The 19,860-nt window shown below is 45.1% G+C and overlaps 1 protein-coding gene across 1 annotated transcript in view; it reads right to left on the reverse strand.

The window, feature by feature from the left end:
• Positions 1 to 19,860, reverse strand: part of LOC141171767 (uncharacterized) — a 179,263-nt gene that overhangs the window by 90,590 nt on the left and 68,813 nt on the right. Inside the window, exons 7-10 of the mRNA XM_073655411.1 lie at positions 9,001 to 12,047; positions 8,088 to 8,209; positions 6,832 to 6,899; positions 4,697 to 4,866 (exon numbers count right to left, since the gene is read on the reverse strand). Of these exons, the coding sequence (XP_073511512.1) occupies positions 4,697 to 4,866; positions 6,832 to 6,899; positions 8,088 to 8,209; positions 9,001 to 12,047 (3,407 nt within the window). The remainder of the gene's footprint in view (positions 1 to 4,696; positions 4,867 to 6,831; positions 6,900 to 8,087; positions 8,210 to 9,000; positions 12,048 to 19,860) is intronic.

Below are 19,860 nucleotides of genomic sequence, written 5' to 3' on the forward strand. Positions count from 1 at the left end.
GGAAAAAAACTGATGAAACCCTGATGAAAATCTAATGAAACTCTGATGGAGGTTTGCTAAATGAATGATTTAATGATGATTTTTTTCTATACAAGTGCATTGCGCCAACTACTGCTCATATTGTGGGATCTGTGAGCCCATTCCTGCAATAGGACCCCCTGGGGATTTACCTTTTCACCAGTGGTCCAGTCCCAAGACTGACTTTAGTCATACTGTATAATAACATAATTATGCTAAGAAATTCACATCATGTATATACTGACATAAACCAGTCTGTGTGAGTATACCCTGTTCACACTAATACCATGGGGGTGCATTATATCGTATGGAGGACCATGGGGGGTGCATTATATTGTATGGAGGACCATGGGGGTGCATTATATTGTATGGAGGACCATGGGGAGGATACATTATATTGTATGGATGACCTTGGGGGGTGCATTGTATTGTATGGCAGACCATGGGGGTGCATTATATTGTATGGAGGACAATGGGGAGTGCATTATATTGTATGAAGAACCATGGCTATTGCACTATTGCATTTTATTATATTGAGGACCATAGCGAGTACATTATATTCTATTGAGGACCATGGGGAGTGCATTATATTGTATACAGGACCATGGAGGGTGCATTATATTGTATGAAGGACCATGGGGAGTGCATTATATTGTATGAAGGACCATGGGAAGTGCATTATATTGTATGAAGGACCATGGGGAGTGCAGTATATTCTATAGAAGACCATGGGGAGTACATTATATTCTATGGAGGACCATGGTAAGTGCATTATACTATAAGGAGGATTATGGGGGTGCATTATACTATGTGGAAGGTTATGTGGGGCCATTATAATATTTGGAGGGCTATGTGGGGTGTCATTATACTGTATGCAAGCAATTATACAGTGTGAAGGTTTGTTTGGGGTACATCCTACTATGTGGCGGGCTGTGTTGGGGCCATTATACTATTTGGAGGGCTAGTGCGGGCCATTATACAGTGTAGGGGCCATTATACTGTATGTAGGTCCATTATACTGCATAGAGGTCTGTGTGGGGGTCACAGTCCGGGGATCATACTGTGTTGGAATCACCATACTTTGCCTTTGGAGTTGAGGTGGGGTAAAGAAGGGTCATTATACTGTGTAGGGGCCATTATACTGTATGTAGGTCCATTATACTGCATAGAGGTCTGTGTGGGGGTCACAGTCCGGGGATCATACTGTGTTGGAATCACCATACTTTGCCTTTGGAGTTGAGGTGGGGTAAAGAAGGGTCATTATACTGTGCATGTAGAGGCTAATTCACTGTGAGGGTATCATACTGTGTTTGGGGTCACTTTTGTTGGCATCATACTTTATGGGATCAATGAAAGAAGAATCTAGGACTTCAGCAGGAGGAAATTACTATGTAAAGGCTAGAAAGTTGTGAGATATGCTGTTCTGGGACCACGACAAGTACCGTATATATACGAGTATAAGTCGACTCGAATATAAGCCGAGGCACCTAATTTTACCACAAGGGACAGGGAAAACTTATTGACTCGAGTATAAGCCTAGGGTGGGAAATGCAGCAGCGACTGGTAAATTTCCCCATCCTGGTAAGTATTGCCCACTCATCCCCAATTCTGGTATGCATGGCTCCATCATCCCCAATCCTGATATGCATGGCTCCCTCATCCCCAATCCTGGTATGCATGGCCCCCTCATCCCCACTCCTGGTATGCATGGCCCCCTCATCCCCACTCCTGGTATGCATGGCCCCCTCAACCCCAATCCTGGTATGCATGGCCCCCCTAATTCCCACGCCTGGTATGCATGGCCCCCTCATCCCCACTCCGGGTATGCATGGCCCCCTCATCCCCACTCCTGGTATGCATGGCCCCCTCATCCCTAATCCTGGTATGCATGACCCCCTCATCTCCTATCCTGGTATGCATGGCCCCTTATCCTAGTATGCATGGCCCCTTATCCTGGTATGCATGGCCCCCATATCTTGGTATGCATAGCCCCCCTATCCTGATATGCATGGCCCCCCATCCTGGTATCCATGGCCCCACATCCCCATTCCCATCTTGGTAAGCATGGCCCCCCATCACTGCCCACATTAAAAAACACTTCTATTCACCTTCCTTCCCTCTGCTCCAGTGCTGCGTCCTGTTCTGCCAGCAGCTGATCTCAGCATTTGAGCAGCACATGACATCACTGTCATGCGCCCTCAGATGCTGAGGTGAGCAGTGGGGATATTCTCTCCTCTCCATGCTGGGACTATGGAAGTGGAGAGGAGTGAATATTCATTTTCTTTCATAGCGCACAGTGTCAGCAACAGCCGGAGAAGCTCTCTAATAGTGGGCACAGAGGATCACTGAGCCGCTGTAGGAGCCGGTGGCTGTGGCTACAGTGTGTGCTATTAAGGAAAATTAATTTTCACTCCTCTCCACTCCCCTGGGTGTGGAGAAGAGTGAATATTCACTTTATTTAGCAGCGGGCACACGTTGTAGCTGCAGCAGCCGCCTACTGCCTGTGCACCGCTCCTCTGCCGCTGTAAATATACTCGAGTATAACCCGAGGGAGGCTTTTTCACTATAAAAAATGCGCTGATATGCAAATTGCCTCTTCAGAGAAAAAGAGGACTTGAACTCTATAGCGCCACCTATTGGAAGCAGCAGTCCTACAATCCTGCTTCCAATAGGTGGCGTCATAGAGATCAAGTCCTCTTTTTCTCTGAAGAGGCAATTTGCATATTACATTTCCCAGAGGAGAATTGCACTGCGAATAAGTCTCCTTACCTTGATGTGCCAGAGCCGGTATGTCACTCTCCACTTTTTTGGGGGGGGGGGGCAATTAGAACTTCTACTATGGGGCTTCATGTGATTTCACCACTGGTATAATAGGCTAACATTGTGACCTCTGAATAAAGCAAAGTCAAAGTGAAGCTGTAAGGGGGAAGACCAGGGTGTAAGTACTTTCAGAGCAAGGGATTCAGAACTGCCAGGGCCATGCCTCTGGCTGCAGGGGGAAGACAGACTGCGAGCACAGGAGTCAGGTGACCGGGAAGCTGGGGGCGTGTCCAGAGCCAGAGTTCAGGGGTCAGGTGACCGGGGAGCTGGGGGTGTGTCTAGGAAGAGGGAGAAAAAGGAGTTTTGCGAGGGAAAGCAGGCAGTGGACAGTTGGAGTCAAGCCCGACTAGAGGGAGAAGAGACGCAGGGTCCGTGGAGCCGAGCAAGTGAGGTGCAGTGTTATGGACTAAGGGCTCAGCAGGTCAAACCGGAGACCGCCCACTGTCGCCAGAAGACGGAGCATTGTTTAGGCGGGGAAGCCAGAAGAAAATAACACCGGCATCAGGGATCCGGAACTGCCGGGGCTGTGCCTCTGGTTGCAGGGGGAAGACAGACTGCGAGCACAGGACTCAGGTGACCAGGAAGCTGGGGGCGTGTCCAGAGCTCAGGGGTCAGGTGACCGGGGAGCTGGGGGTGTGTCTAGGAAGAGTGAGAAAAAGGAGTTTTCCGTGGGAGAGCAGGCAGTTGCCAGTTGGAGTCAAGCCCGACTAGAGGGAGAAGATTCACAGGGTCCATGGAGCAAGTGAGGTGCAGTGTTATGGACTAGGGGCTCAGAGGGTCAAACTGGAGACCGCCTGCTGCCGCCAGAAGATGGAGCATTGTTTAGGTGGGGAAGCCAGAAGAAAACAACACTGGCATCAGCCGGCAACGGCCTTGTGGGGAATAAGAGTCAGCTAAGTGTAAAACTGCCGATTACAACCGTTTCGACTCTGCTACATCTAGCCAAACTGTGGATTGTCGGTTATAGACTTTTACCTGCTACTCCCCTTGTTGTCCCCATATTTCCCCTGTTACTCCCTGCGCGGAGATTGACCCTGTTACAATAAATCCCCCTGTTTATTAACCCTGTACTGGCTGCTCTGTGTTTCTGTGTCACTGCATCTAAAGTACCTGTGTCACAAACAACACCGGCATCAGCCGGCAATGGCCTTGTGGGGAATAAAGTCAGCTAAGTGTAAAACTGCCGACAATCCACAGTTTGGCTAGATGTAGCAGAGTCGAAACGGTTGTAATCGTCAGTTTTACACTTAGCTGACTCTTATTCCCCACAAGGCCGTTGCCGGCTGATGCCAGTGTTGTTTTCTTCTGGCTTCCCCGCCTAAACAATGCTCCGTCTTCTGGCGACAGCGGACGGTCTCTGGTTTGACCCACTGAGCCCCTAGTCCATAACACTGCACCTCACTTACTCGGCTCCACGGACCCTGCGTCTCTTCTCCCTCTAGTCGGGCTTGACTCCAACTGTCAACTGTCTGCTTTCCCTCGCAAAACTCTTTTTTCTCCCTCTTCCTACACACACCCCCAGCTCCCCGGTCACCTGACCCCTGAGCTCTGGCTCTGGACACGCCCCCAGCTTCCCGGTCACCTGACTCCTGTGCTCGCAGTCTGTCTTCCCCCTGCAACCAGAGGCATGGGCCCGGCAGTTCTGAATCCCTTGTTCTGAAAGAACTTACACCCCGGTCTTCCCCCTTACACTGCCAACAGGTGACGGAGTGGTACTGCGCTTTCCTAACTCTGCTGACACTTCTTTATAGAAATGGGTAAAAAGAAGTGTTACAGCAATCCCAGTGGATGTTCTTTTTGACATGCCAGCAATGTCCATGCTGCCACCAATCTAATAAAGTATAAAATCATGACTTACTTGATATTGGAGAAGGTTCAGAAAAGGTTTTAAGCATTTCAATTGAGTTATTAGTGTTCTTAAATGCGTATTCGACGTCATCAGTTAAATTATAGTTTATAAAGTCAATGCCTGTTTGGTTGTTTGGATAGTTATAGAGTCCGGAAGAATTAACAACGATGCTTCCTTGGCTATGAACCAAAAATGGAGAGAAAATGAAGAATAAATCACAAGGGATGTCACATTTCAGATCCTGCTGTGATATAACATCTTGTCTAAAGTGTAACTATCATTATATCTTTATTGCAATCTGATCACTATTTCTTTTTCAACTGAAGCTGCTGATTTAAGAGCTATAGTGTTAAAGGAAGTGGGGATCAAGTTTTTAAAAAGGGGTTTAGAGCAGAAAATGTGTTAAAATGTTTATCGTAGAACCATACAATGTTAGAGTTAGAAGGGACCTCCAGGGTCATCGTGTCGAACCCCTGCTCAATGCAGGATTCACTAAACTATCTCAGACAGATGGGAGTTTGTCAGTGTAAAATGACTGGCAGGGCTTGTTAAAGGGTCGATATTGACTTTTAGGATTGCTAGTTCCAGCAAGTGGCAGTAGAGTTCCTGTCCTCCTCCTTTCTGAAGAGGCAATTGGCATATTTCCCAGAAGAGCATTGCACGGCCTATAAGTCTCCTCACACTGGTATGTCAGGCATGTCACCATCCACAAGGAGAGATGTTACTCCTTAAACCCCTGCTCTAAACAAGCACAGCACCTTGTAAGATAAATCACACCTTTAGTGTCATCCTTTTCTGCCTTACCAGAAATCATTCTGTTTTTCAGATATGTTAATGAGTAGCTCCATGTGCACCCATTGACTGAACATGTCACTACACTTTCCCACCTACCTGTTTTGCATCTCTCTCCGCCCTCCTCTTCTTTTATTTACAGGAGCCAGAGAAGGACAAAAATAGATTGATAACAAATAGATTGGAAAGTGCAGTGAACTGCTCAGCCAGGCCAAGGGTGCACTAAACACCTCATCAGCATATTTAAACATTTTCAGGAAAACGCAGCAATAGATTTGTACACTGGAGGAATGATTTTTATAAGGGCTATGTCCCCTACAAGTTGCTATGCTTGGTTTGAACAGTCATCATGTGTTGACAGACTCCCTGCAACCTCTTCCTGCCACAACCAATTTCCTTTTTGCGTTTTTCATTTTTTATCCCTTTCTTCCAAGAATCATAACTTTTTTTTATTTTTCCATCCACATAGACGTATGGTGGTTTGTTTTTGACAAGTTGCAGTTCTGAATTTCACCATTCATTTTTCCAGCGTCCTGGAAAACGGTAGATAAAATTTCAATTGAGGTGAAACGCTTAAAAAAAACCACTATTCTGACATTATTTTTTAGGTTTTGTTTTTATGGTGATTATTGTTGACCTGGCATCATGATTCTCTTAGTTAGTACAATTACAGCCGTACCAAACTTGTTTGTTTTTATTAATTTATTTTAGTCGCAAAAAAAAATTCTAAAATTTGTAAAAACATTTGTTTCACAATTTTCTGAGATCCATAACTTTTTCATTTTTTGGTCAATTTAGCTGTGTGAGGGCTTATACTTTTGCGCTTTACCGGATGGGTTAAATTATTATAAATTTTGATAGATCTGACTTTTAGGGATATGGTAATACCAAATATGTTTTTTTTTATCTTTATTTTTAAAGGGGGTAATGAGGGAAATTCAAAACCCACAGGCTGGGTTTCACAGGAACATCTCCATGACAGGCACAAAGGATTTCAGCAAGACCCCCACTCACATGGTAACCTATCAACATCCCGTAATCGCGTCTCGGGCAGGTTACAGAGATTGACAGCAGCATTTAAGGGGTTAAAACAGGAGCAATTGGAGCTCAGCTCTGATTGCTCCTATTTCAGGCAGATCTTGGCTGTGTGACACAGTTGGCAGCTCCCGGGTACAATGCAGGCTCAGCACCCGAGTCTGCTCCAAGCACCCGGCCCTGACTTACACCATACATATATGACGGATGTCAGGAAGAAATGAAATAGCCTTTGTGCTCTCTTTTCTCTGACCATATATTAAAAAATACAGTATGTATAGCTCTTGCTACTTGAAAATATACTATGTATAGAATACCTGAACCCATATAGGATCATTCTCTGGAAGTATTCTGGTGCGCACTTCTGGTATATCTTAGAAAAAGTCTGAAATAAAGCAGAAATAAAACATTTTAAAGACAAATATTATTTTTCTGTATATACATACTCTAACAACAGTTAATATCTAATTTAACAAAAACTTAACTAAATGTAACTGCACTTTCAGGTGAGATTTCAGGATCGGCTGTCAAGTGTGTACATGAGGAAAAACACTTTTCCTAGACATTAAATTACTTGTATACTGCATTTTAGCAGTTTCCCCATTAAATAGATGCTTTAAGTTTCTCCCTTTGCCAATGTGATTTTGTTCCCTCAGCTCTCAGCCATAGACTTTAAAGGGACTCTGGCAGCAAAAAACGACTGTTCAAACAAAGTACAGGCGTTTGGTATCAAAAAGTGCTCAAATCTGTTTACAAATCTGTATGCAGTGAGAGATAAAATTACATTTTGTGACATTAAAAGGGCTCTGTCAGAACAGAATGACTGTTCAAAGCAAGTACAGGCGCTCGGTGCACCGTGGCATGGCCAATCATTTAAATACACCTTCCCACCTGCTTATTTTCCCTCAATCTCCACCACCCCTCTTCTTTGATTCACAGCCCTGGCTTCATAGAGCCAGATAAGGATGAAGATAAATAGAAACTTAGTAGGTAGGAAGGTGTATTTAAATTTTTTGCTCCGTCATTGATCACCAAGTGCCTGTACTTGGTTAAAACAGTCATTCTTTGGTGACAGAGCCATTTTAATGGCAGAGAATGTAATTTGATCTCTCACTGCATACAGATTTGTAAACAGATTTGAGCAATTTTTGAAAGTGAATAATCTGTGCAAGAGACAAAAAAGTGAATGATAAGTGGGGAAAGTGGCGTTTTACTCTAATAAAATATATAGCAAAGTTTTTTATCTTTACTTGCACTGTCAATTTAGGAAAAAAATAAACTTTTAGTTAATATTTCACTGTTGTAAAGCAGATCTTAGTGGGGTTTGCATAACTTCAAATACCATATTAAGGAATAGTGATTAATTAATAGACCCCATTCTGGACAGTAACCAATTAATCAACGAAGGATAGTGGCTATATCAGGTATCTATCCGCTTAAAAAATTTAGTCCACCCTGTCATGGCTTCAGCTTTTTCTGCTGGTTGTCTTTAGCCTATCACATTGTATAAATCATATACCCATACATATAGAATCAGCATATCATCTTGATCTCCTATTACATATTTTATTACCTTTTCAATCTCAGTAGCTAGGGCTGCGTATTCTAATGAAGAGGAATTTGCTAGTTGTGGAGTATATGTTCTGTTCAATGAGGCGAGAACATTAATACTCTTAAAAGGAACCTTGCTTTTATCTGAGTAAAAAACAATATTAAAGGTTAGAGAGAAATCCATATAATTGCAGAGACAGAATGTGGTGTTGTCTGTTTACCTAGTACAAAAGCTTCTACTCTTTATTTTACTGGATTTTAGACTGTGACTGTGATTTGTGACCATTCAGCCAAAGCTTTAGTAAACTTGGCATTACGGTTCAGCTCATAGCTGAGTTCATACCAAATAATGGTGTCAAAAGGGTTTTCCAGACAGAGGTGTACATGGTGGATGTGCAGCTGATCAGGTGGGAATCTCTCAGACAGAGTATCAAAAAAGCTGGTGACAATTTCCCTTTAAAGAGAAATAGGGGGACATAGCTGCTAAGATACCTTTTCTGTTTTTTTAGCGATATCTGTAGAAGCCTGTATTCCAAATGGGTCGCTGCAGTCACAGGAGGCAGCAAAATGTTTCCTGTCAGTGTTCTATGATATGTGTAAATTGGAAGAGTTCAATATCTTCCTTCATCCAGTGCAATGGAGAGGAAGGAGGTTATCACCTGTAATTTGCAACTAAATGTACTATCTTATCTTTCTATCTCATATCTATCTCTCTATGGCCTAGGCAAACTATGAAGATTTTTCCTTCTTAATAAGTCTACAACACACGCCACATAACGAAATGTTCTTTCTAGGGGCTGATAAATCCATTCTGAATACTTTTATCAATATACAAAAAATGTTCAATACGAAATTAATGGAAAGTACTCCTAGTCACATCTACTGTATATTTTTACAGCTCTTAATGAAATATGGATATATAATATTGGTCTCACCTATTATTACATCTACAAAGTCGATTCCATTTTCACAGTATTTCCCAAATGTGTTTGGTGGACATTGTTGTGTGGAAGGTCTTTTTGATGATGTTGTTACTTCTGTAAAAGATGTCTTACTAGCTGTTTCGGGGATAAGAACAGCACTTGAGGCCACTGTAACTTGTGAAACACTAGAAGTCTGTAATCCATGTTGCGAAGAAGAGATTAGTTCACCTAAAGATGTTGTATATTCTTTGTATTTGGTTGTTGGTGACATTTCTGATACTAATAATATAGTAGTTTGAGGCACACTGCTGGAAAAGTGAGATGCATCAAAAGAACTTGATGTTTGTGCCAATGTAGAAGATCCGATTGATTCTGTAGAATGTGAACGTTCTGTTGATGATATCTCTGTGCCCTCAGTATCTTGGGGCGTTTCAGTTACTGATGAAGATGTTGAAGGAGCAAAAGCACTTGAGACTTCTACAGTTGTTGAGCGTTGGGTCATTGCTGTGGAGTGTAAAGACAGCGGTTCAGTTGATGTCTCTTGTGTGTGGGTTGCAGTGGAAAGCTGTTCTTTGCTTGGTGATGAAATTCTTAGAGTTGTAGTTTCTGTGGACTCTAATGGTGTTGTTGATTGTACATGTTCTGTTACACTGGTTGACAGGTCTTTCAATGTTGATGAACCAGAAGTTTGAATTGATTTAGAAGTACCAATAGATGATGCATCTGATGCTTGTGAACCACCTGATGTCTCCATAGTTGATATTGGTAAAGTTGAAGACATCGAAAACTCAGAAGTAAAGACAGTCTTAATTTCTGTTGGTCCAGAAGTCGATATATGTTCCGCAGTTGACCGCTCAATTGTATGACTGGAGGTAGGTTCTTGAGATGCTAAAATGTCAGTTGTTTCTGTGTGTAGTTGGGTAGATGTCTGGGACATTTGAGTTGAAGTATGATCTATCCCTGTGGTAGATATCTTTTCTGTAATTGGTTCTGTGGACACTAGTGTGCTAGATGAAGCTGGTGTTGATTCTGTTACAGAAGGCATGCTAGTTTCCCTGCTCACAGTAGGTTTTGTTGAAAATGTGGAAAGTGAGGTGGAAAGACTTTCAAATGGAAGAGTAATCGCAGTTGTGGAAAGGGTCTCAATTGTTGGAGCTGATGACAGAGTGTTAGTTACCTCAGGAGAAAGTGTCTCTTCAGACTTCTGTGATTCTATTTTTGTTGTACTTTGTGTTTCATAAGTTGAAATAGGAACATGACTTGCTTGCGTAGTTGTTAAAACAATTTCTGAAGTTGTGTCTGATAACAAGGTGGATGAAAGAGTTGACAAGAAGGTTGATGGTTCGGTAGAAAATGTGCTACTTTCCTCAGTTCTGGTAAGGGTTACTGATTCAGTGGAAAGCTCAGAAGTATAAACAGTCTTAATTCCTGTTGGTGCAGAAGTCGATGTATAATTTCCAGTGGACAGATGAGGTGTTTCTTTGGTGGTGGGTTCTTGAGATGCTGAAGTCTCTGTTGTTTCTGTATGTAGTTGAGTAGATGTAGATGGCAATAGAGATGAAGTATAATCTGTCACTTTGGAAGTTATGTCTCCTGAGGTTGATTCTGCCGAAACTGATGTGATTGAGGAAGCCGATGTCGATTCTGTTACAGAAGAAACTCCAGTTTCCTCAGTTGCAGTAGGTTTAGTTGAAAATGGGGAAAGTGTTGTGGAGGAGGTACTTTCAATCGGAAGAGTAATTGCAGCTGTTGGGGTTGAGGTTAGAGTGTTAGTCACCTCAGGAGAAAGTGTTTCTTCAGACATCAGTGTTGATACTTTTGTTGTAGTTTGTGGTTCAGAAAATGTAGTGGAGAGATGGCTTGTTTGCGTAGTTGTTAATAAACCTTCTGAAGTTGTCTCTGGTAATAAAGTGGATGGAAGTGTTGACAAGGTAATTGATAGTTCTGTTGAAAGTGTTCCACTTTCCTCACTTTTAGTACTAGTAACTGATTTAGTAGAAAACTCAGAAGTAAAGATAGTCTTAATTTCTGTTGGTCCAGAAGTCGATATATGTTCCCCAGTTGACCGCTCAAGTGTATGACTGGAGGTAGGTTCTTGAGATGCTAAAATCTCAGTTGTTTCTGTGTGTAGTTGGGTAGATGTCTGGGACATTAGAGTTGAAGTATGACCTATCTCTGTGGTAGATATCTTTTCTGTAATTGGTTCTGTGGACCCTAGTGTGCTAGACGAAGCTGGTGTTGATTCTGTTACAGAAGGCATGCTAGTTTCCCCGCTCACAGTAGGTTTGGTTGAAAATGTGGAAAGACTTTCAATTGGAAGAGTAATCACAGTTGTGGAAAGGGTCTCAATTGTTGGAGCTGATGACAGAGTGTTAGTTACCTCAGGAGAAAGTGTCTCTTCAGACTTCAGTGATTCCATTTTTGTTGTACTTTGTGTTTCATAAGTTGAAATAGGAACATGACTTGTTTGCGTAGTTGTTAAAACAACTTCTGAAGTTGTGTCTGGTAATAAGGTCGATGAAAGAGTTGACAAGAAGGTTGATGGTTCTGTAGAAAATATGCTACTTTCCCCAGTTCTGGTAAGGGTAACTGATTCAGTGGAAAGCTCAGAAGTATAAACAGTCTTAATTCCTGTTGGTCCAGAAGTCGATATATAATTCCCAGTGGACAGATGAGGTGTTTCTTTGGTGGTGGGTTCTTGAGATGCTGAAGTCTCTGTTGTTTCTGTTTGTAGTTGAGTAAATGTTGGTATGAAGTATGAAGTATGATCAGTCCCTGTGGTAGACATCTTTTCTGGAATTGTTCCTGTGGACATTGATGTGCTTGAAGAATATGATGTGAACAGATCTGGTAAGTTGGTGGACTGAACAGTTGAAAATCTTGTTGCATGTTCTGTAGAAAATGAGCCAGTTTCTTGCGTTCTGTGTGTAATATCTTGTTCTGTAGAAATTCCAGAAGTGCTGAGAGTTTGTAGTGGTGCTGATGTTCTTATTGAAGTCATGTATGATATTGTAGACATTTCTGTTTCACACCTCATTCCTGTGTATGGACTGTCACAGCTGTAGAAAAGAAATATTTTTTTTACAATTCTATTGTAATGTTTTTTGGCATAATACACTAAGGCCCCCAATCATCATTTGCAATTTTTAAGTCGCTTTCCTTTTTTTTTTCTTGTCGTATTTGCTGAGTTTATTGTACCAAATACTTGAAAATGGCAAACACACTTTTTGAGTTCTGCGCATTTCAAAAATGTTTGTTTTTCCTGTCTTTAAAATAGTTGTCCACTACTTATTATTACCCCCCAATATATTCCCCCGGGGCTCCTATGGAATCACGTGACCCCCGGCTGTAGCTGGCTCTGACATCCGCTGATGTCACGTCATGGTTCCGGTTGCAGCCTGACATGACTCAGCGCTGCGTTCCCCAGGTGGATGCTGGGTTGTGGGCAGGGTTACCCCCCGTGTCTCACCCGGCATCCACTGCGCACTTTCCCTCTCTCCATTCTTTGTGAAAGCACGCGGTGGAAGCAGGGTGTGATGCGTGATGTGGGGGTAACCCTGCCCACAACCCAGCATCCACCGCGGGGACCGCGTCACTGATGTCACGCCTCACTTGATGTGACATCAGCGGCTAGGTATAGTTCCGCTCACAAGCAGTAACTGCAACGTAAGGTAATTACAAAAACACTTAGGGGTTCTGGGGAGATATATTGGGGGGGATAATAAAAAGTAGTGACCAACTTCTTTAAACATTGTTGCATTGTTTATACACCTGATAGGCGATAACTTGCTGATGCACGGGTATCACACCATTGGGACCCCAGTGATCTTAAGATTGGGACTTTGGAACTTTGAGAATGGGGCTCTGCAACCTAATCCTTAATAAAGAGGAGGTGCACATGCACTTACTGCACCACATTCATTGTCTATGTGACTACCGAGCTTTGTACTTGGCAGTCAATTAGACAATGAATGGAGCAGTAGCCGCACATTTGCCCATCCATTGGTATTGGGGCTGCAGAGCCTTGTTTTCGGGGTTCCAAAGCCCTAATCTCAAGTTCAATGGGGGTCAAAATGGTTAGTTCCAGTTCCCAGGCGATCAACAAGTTATCTCCTACCATATACAGTACAGACCAAAAGTTTGGACACACCTTCTCATTTAAAGATTTTTCTGTATTTTCATGACTATGAAAATTGTACATTCACACTGAAGGCATCAAAACTATGAATTAACACATGTGGAATTATATACTTAACAAAAAAGTGTGAAACAACTGAAAATATGTCTTATATTCTAGGTTCTTCAAAGTAGCCACTGTAATGCAGCGACTTGCTGGCATTACGGTAATGGTCCAGGGTGTGTTTTACCTGACCATGTACCTTCCCCCTCAGGTGACTGGTCACATGACTGTGACATAGCACAGGTCCTGCACGCACAGAATGTCTGTCTGATCACATGACTGTGACATCAGCAAGGTCCTGTCAATATGTGTGTGTGTGTGCACGGGATGCATATATAAACCCTGCTTGATGGGAGACAGGTGTTCTGTGAGAGAGGCGTAAGGCCTGTTCCCGTGTGTGTGGGACACCGACTGTGTGAGGCCTAGTGAGGCCGAGTGAAGCCTGGTGCCTGAAAGGCAAAGCCTGGATCCTGTGTGGATGCTAGTGGCCTTGGAAGGCAGAGGTTTGCAGAAGAGTCCTGAAAGGCGCAGGCTGGATGTGAGTGAAGACATACCAGTAGCCTTCGAGGAACGACGGCTGGAGACCCCTATCTGGGAAGCCGCAAAGCCACAGTGGTGGCGGAGTAATGGACTGAGACAGCTAAACCCGGCAAAAGTAATACCCTGTGTTATATGGACATTGCTATGGACATTGCTATCTGATTACCTTGCTGAAGGCTGGACCTGGAGCAAGTGGGCCGGTCTGCCACTTGGCTCGTGAACATTATATGTATATGTGTGTCGGCGTGCCACTGAGTTGGACCCGGTGAACTGTGGTTGATGAAGTGCAATAAACTGCAGCATTGTGAAATACCGGAAGGACATTGCTGGTGTGCTTTGATTTACCCGGTGCAGCGAGTATCCCCCATTATGATGTCTAGCGCTGCCTTACATATGGTTCGAGAATGCGGGCAACTGCAGCCCGGTTGCTAGCGGCAACGACAACCCGGTTGCTAGGGGCATCTGCAGCCCGGTTGCTAGGGTCAACGGCACAGGACGACGAGGGTGGATTAAAGCATCTGGCTGCAACTCGGTGGGGTTGCGAAAATTGGCGTCGCACTCAAACCTGGTTTGCTGTGGCTCGGTGGGGCTCACGAAGTTTAAAGCATCTGGCTGCAATTCGGCGGGGTTGCAAAGGTTGTTGTCGTACTTAAATCTGGTTTTGCTGTGGCTCGGCGGGGCCACGAAATTTTTCCGGGGAGAGCGGTGTGTGAATAGTGTCCTGAGGAAATGCAGGAGCAGATAAAAATGGCTGTGAAAGGAGCCGCAACTGAGTCTGAAGCTATTGAGCGATTAGAGCGATTAAAGTGCCTGTTAAAACCGGAGCAGGTATTTGAGAAACGTCTACTGGACATGAAACTGGACATGGTGCAGGAACCACAGGAGCCGTGGGCACCATATAGAATGGTGGCAGTGGACCATTCTGTGAACTCTCCGGGGGCGCCAGTGTTGTCCCAGAGTGCCCGGGGAGGTGGTAAGAGCTGTTGTGAACTGAGTCCTAAGACTATTGTTGATTTTTCTTGTAAAAATTCCCCTGCCGCTGTGGTTGTTAAAAAGGGGGCGGAGTCTAAAAAAGGGGCGGTTGTTCAAAACAGCGTGGAGGATAGAAAATCAAAAAAAATTACTGGTATTGGGTTGGTACCTCCTAAAAATGACAATATGACCGTTGATAACGGGGTAGCTCTAGTAGAAGGGGGTGACGTCAAAGTGGGAGGTGACCTGTTAGTCCACAACACCATGGGGAGTGACACAGACCCCGTAGCTGACGGTGACACTACGAAAGTAGAAGGAGAGGTCAGTCAGGAGGGGCTAGACGAGGTGAGAAAGTCCCCATCTCGTATACGGCGCAAGGGCCACAAAAAGGTTGCTCCTGCAGACTTGGCTGAAAATGACAATAAAGAGAATGTAGTACTGTGTGCCTTTGCTTCAAGTGTGGATCCTCCATTAGAGGTAGAAGAGGAGGTGACGTTGCCAGTAGCAACCTCCGGTACGGTACCGAGTCAGAAGGATCTGACAGCCCTGAAAGAGGAGGCGGCCAGTCGTGACCAAGAGCTGGAGCCTATCGGCCAGCAGGGTCAGAGTGATGTGCAGCAATTATGTGAAAACCTGGGGAACGTGTCCTCAGACCAGTTGATCCTGGAGTCTGAACAGCAGAAAATACACCAGCTTATGAGGAACTGGCAGCGAGACGTAGAGCAAAGCCACGCGGAAATTAACCAGTGGAAGGAAATGTTCTACGCCATTAAGGAGGACCGCCGCAAAATCAAGGAAGAGGTTTTGCAGTTGAAGCTTGAGAAGGAGGCGCGGCAGGATGGTGTTTCTGGACGTGAACAAATCCTAGAACGACTGCGCAAACGGCTCAACCAGGAGCTGTGTGACTCCAAGAAGGACTGTGGTGAACGCAGTAGGGAACTGCAACAGAGTAAGAGAGATTATGAGGATCTCCTCAAGGTGAAGGAAAAACTAGGGGACGATAAGGCGGGTGCAGAGCAAGTGCGCCAAGTGGTTGAGACCACTCTGCAAGACACCCGTGAGGAGAACGATGATCTCCGGGGAAAGACCCTAGATCTGGAAGCTCAGGTGAAGGAGCTACAGATGTCCTGTGATACTCTCCAGAAGGCGGAGACATACCTTAAGGAAACAGTCAGCAAGATGGAAGCTGAGCGAGAGAAGATGGAGGAGTCCATCGGAAAAGCCACAGACCAGGGCCAGGAGTTGACCGCTGGTGATGGGAGGTATGAAGCAGATACCTCCTCGAGTGATGTTGGCTCGGAGGGTTCGGTGGATGTCGGAGCCGAGATCAAGCAGCTCAAGGAGTTGCTACAAACCCAGTGGACGCAAGAGAAGCGTGAGAGACTGGCTATGGAGAGCCGAGTGGGCGCATTGGAGACGGAGAGGTCTGAGAGAGCTCTGCTGCTGGAAGAGCAGTTGAAGCAGGAAGAGCTTCAGAGACGGGCCGCTGAGAGGCGAGTTGCGGAGCTAGAGGAAGAAGTTTCCGGGCTCAAAAGTCGCCTGACAAAGTATCACTCAGTGAACGAGGCCTTCTTGGAGAAGGAAAAGGGCGAACACGTTGCACTCACTCCCTTATACCATGATAAGGTGGACCTGAGGAGAGCTAAGAGAGTGTTAACCACAGATAAATATGAGATGGAAGTGGTCAAGACGAAAATTCGTGAATTTGTAGCTGTGAGTCAGCTCAGGGGAAGCATACAGGGTGAAGAAGCTGGAGGTCAGTTGCCCCTGAAACCTGAGCTGGTTGATCGTCTGGAAACCACTGGTGAGACCGAAACGTCTCGGTACAAGTGCCTTGTAGATGTACCCGAGGATTTGAGGGAAGAATGCACCAGTGAGTCCGTGCATGAGGAGTTTAAGAAGGCCGTGGGAGCCTGTAAGGTGTACTTGACCTCAGAAGCTAAACAGCTGGTGGTCCTGTCCACGACCGAAGTCACAGTGAAGAGGGTGGCTATCCTAAGTGACATGCACTGACGATGTATTTGCACGAAGCGGTTTCTCCGGTTGAAGACGGAACAAGCCGTTAGACAACTGGAGTTGTTGAGGAAAGCTCACAGTATGCGTGAAGAGGTCATCCGGGTGCCCCATGTTCTGGTGAGGAAGCTCGTTGGGAGAAATGGTCGAGCCATGCAGATGATGCTCAAAAAGTCTGGTGTGGGGAAAGTAAGCAGTCCACGTGATCGTCAGGACTGGATACCAGACGAAGACGACATGGTATCATTCTCCGCTGTAGGAACAGAAGAAAGCCTGGAATATATGCGCATGCTGTTGTAGTACCGACTGACCTACCTGCGAGAGGTAGAACAGTAGAATCTCGCTAGACTGCGAGTGGATAGACAGCATCATCTGAGTAACAGAAGATGGCAGCAGTCTAGAAATTATGAGACCAGACAGAGAAAGGGCCCCCTAAATAACACAACAGCTATAGCTGGTGTTAGGGACCTTTCAAGATATCCTGAGAGTAGTGGGCGTGGGTTTACAGGTAGTGAAACCTCCAGTAACTCAGGTTTGAGCAGCCCATACAAACGACCCAATAGAGGACGGGACATTACGGAGTCGAACCGGACCTTAGATACCAGGGCATGTGAGTCACACCGCTGTATGACTGACCGCTGGGAGCGGGGGAGGTCTGACAAGATTATGACTGACCGCTGGGAGCGGGGGAGACCTGACAAGGTTACAACTGACCGCTGGGAGCGGGGGAGCTCTGACAAGCTTACGACGAAGGTGACCCGACGAAGTCAGTGGCAGTGACAAATGGTAGGTCCCTAAGGAATGGGCTAATGTCATTGACTAATGTTCCAGGGGCTGAGTAGCACAATTGTAAAGTACATGGTCTCTATGTGAACTGGGGGTTATAATGTCATTGTGTATATTATGTGTTCAACCCCATAAGTTTGAACAGAGGGGGGGATATGTAATGCAGCGACTTGCTGGCATTACGGTAATGGTCCAGGATGTGTTTTACCTGACCATGTACCTTCCCCCTCAGGTGACTGGTCACATGACTGTGACATAGCACAGGTCCTGCACGCACAGAATGTCTGTCTGATCACATGACTGTGACATCAGCAAGGTCCTGTCAGTATGTGTGTGTGTGTGCACGGGATGCATATATAAACCCTGCTTGATGGGAGACAGGTGTTCTGTGAGAGAGGCGTAAGCCCTGTTCCCGTGTGTGTGGGACACCGACCGTGTGAGGCCTAGTGAGGCCGAGTGAAGCTTGGTGCCTGAAAGGCAAAGCCTGGATCCTGTGTAGATGCTAGTGGCCTTGGAAGGCAGAGGTTTGCGGAAGAGTACTGAAAGGCGCAGGCTGGATGTGAGTGAAGACATACCAGTAGCCTTCGAGGAACGACGGCTGGAGACCCCTATCTGGGAAGCCGCAAAGCCACAGTGGTGGCGGAGTAATGGACTGAGACAGCTAAACCCGGCAAAAGTAATACCCTGTGTTATATGGACATTGCTATCTGATTACCTTGCTGAAGGCTGTACCTGGAGCAAGTGGGCCGGTCTGCCACTTGGCTCGTGAACATTATATGTATATGTGTGTCGGCGTGCCACTGAGTTGGACCCGGTGACCTGTGGTTGATGAAGTGCAATAAATTGCAGCATTGTGAAATACCGGAAGGACATTGCTGGTGTGCTTTGATTTGCCCGGTGCAGTGAGTATCCCCCATTATGATGTCTAGCGCTGCCTTACACCACCTTTTGCTTTGATGACAGCTTTGCACACTCTTGGCATTCTCTTGAGGAGCTTCTTGAGGTAGTCACCAGAAATAGTTTTCACTTCACAGGTGTGCCCGGTCAGGTTTAATAAGTGGGATTTCTTGCCTTATAAATGGGGTTGGGACCATCAGTTGTGTTGTGCAGAAGTCTGGTGGATACACAGCTGATAGTCCTACTGAATAGACTGTTAGAATTTGTATTATGGCAAGAAAAAAGCAGCTAAGTAAAGAAAAACGAGTGGCCATCATTACTTTAAGAAATGAAGGTCAGTCAGTGCGAAAAAGTGGGAAAACTTTGAAAGTGTCTCCAAGTGCAGTTGCAAAAACCATCAAGCGCTACAAAGAAACTGGCTCACATGAGGACCGCCCGAGGAAAGGAAGACCATGAGTCACCTCTGCTTCTGAGGATAAGTTTATCCGAGTCACCAGCCTCAGAAATCGCAGGTTAACAGCCGCTCAGATTAGAGACCAGGTCAATGCCACACAGAGTTCTAGCAGCAGACACATCTCTTCAACAACTGTTAAGAGGAGACTTTGTGCAGCAGGCCTTCATGGTAAAATAGCTGCTAGGAAACCACTGCTAAGGACAGGCAACAAGCAGAAGAGACTTGTTTGGGCTAAAGAACACAAGGAATGGACATTAGACCAGTGGAAATCTGTGCTTTGGTCTGATGAGTCCAAATTTGAGATCTTTGGTTCCAACCACCGTGTCTTTGTGCGACGCAAAAAAGGTGAACGGATGGACTCTACATGCCTGGTTCCCCCCGTGAAGCATGGAGGAGGAGGTGTGATGGTGTGGGGGTGCTTTGCTGGTGACACTGTTGGGGATTTATTCAAAATTGAAGGCTGAATACTGAACCAGCATGGCTACCACAGCATCTTGCAGCGACATGCTATTCCATCCGGTTTGCGTTTAGTTGGACCATCATTTATTTTTCAACAGGACAATGACCCCAAACACACCTCCAGGCTGTGTAAGGGCTATTTGACCAAGAAGGAGAGTGATGGGGTGCTACGCCAGATGACCTGGCCTCCACAGTCACCAGACCTGAACCCAGTCGAGATGGTTTGGGGTGAGCTGGACCGCAGAGTGAAGGCAAAAGGGCCAACAAGTGCTAAGCATCTCTGGGAACTCCTTCAAGATTGTTGGAAGACCATTTCCGGGGACTACCTCTTGAAGCTCATCAAGAGAATGCCAAGAGTGTGCAAAGCAGTCATCAAAGCAAAAGGTGGCTACTTTGAAGAACCTAGAATATAAGACATATTTTCAGTTGTTTCACACTTTTTTGTTAAGTATATAATTCCACATGTGTTAATTCATAGTTTTGATGCCTTCAGTGTGAATGTACAATTTTCATACTCAAGAAAATACAGAAAAATCTTTAAATGAGAAGGTGTGTCCAAACTTTTGGTCTG

The sequence above is a fragment of the Phyllobates terribilis genome, unplaced genomic scaffold (genome assembly GCF_046119375.1).
Source record: "Phyllobates terribilis strain yellow unplaced genomic scaffold, ASM4611937v1 Scaffold_12__6_contigs__length_324123572, whole genome shotgun sequence".
Taxonomy (NCBI): domain Eukaryota; kingdom Metazoa; phylum Chordata; class Amphibia; order Anura; family Dendrobatidae; genus Phyllobates; species Phyllobates terribilis.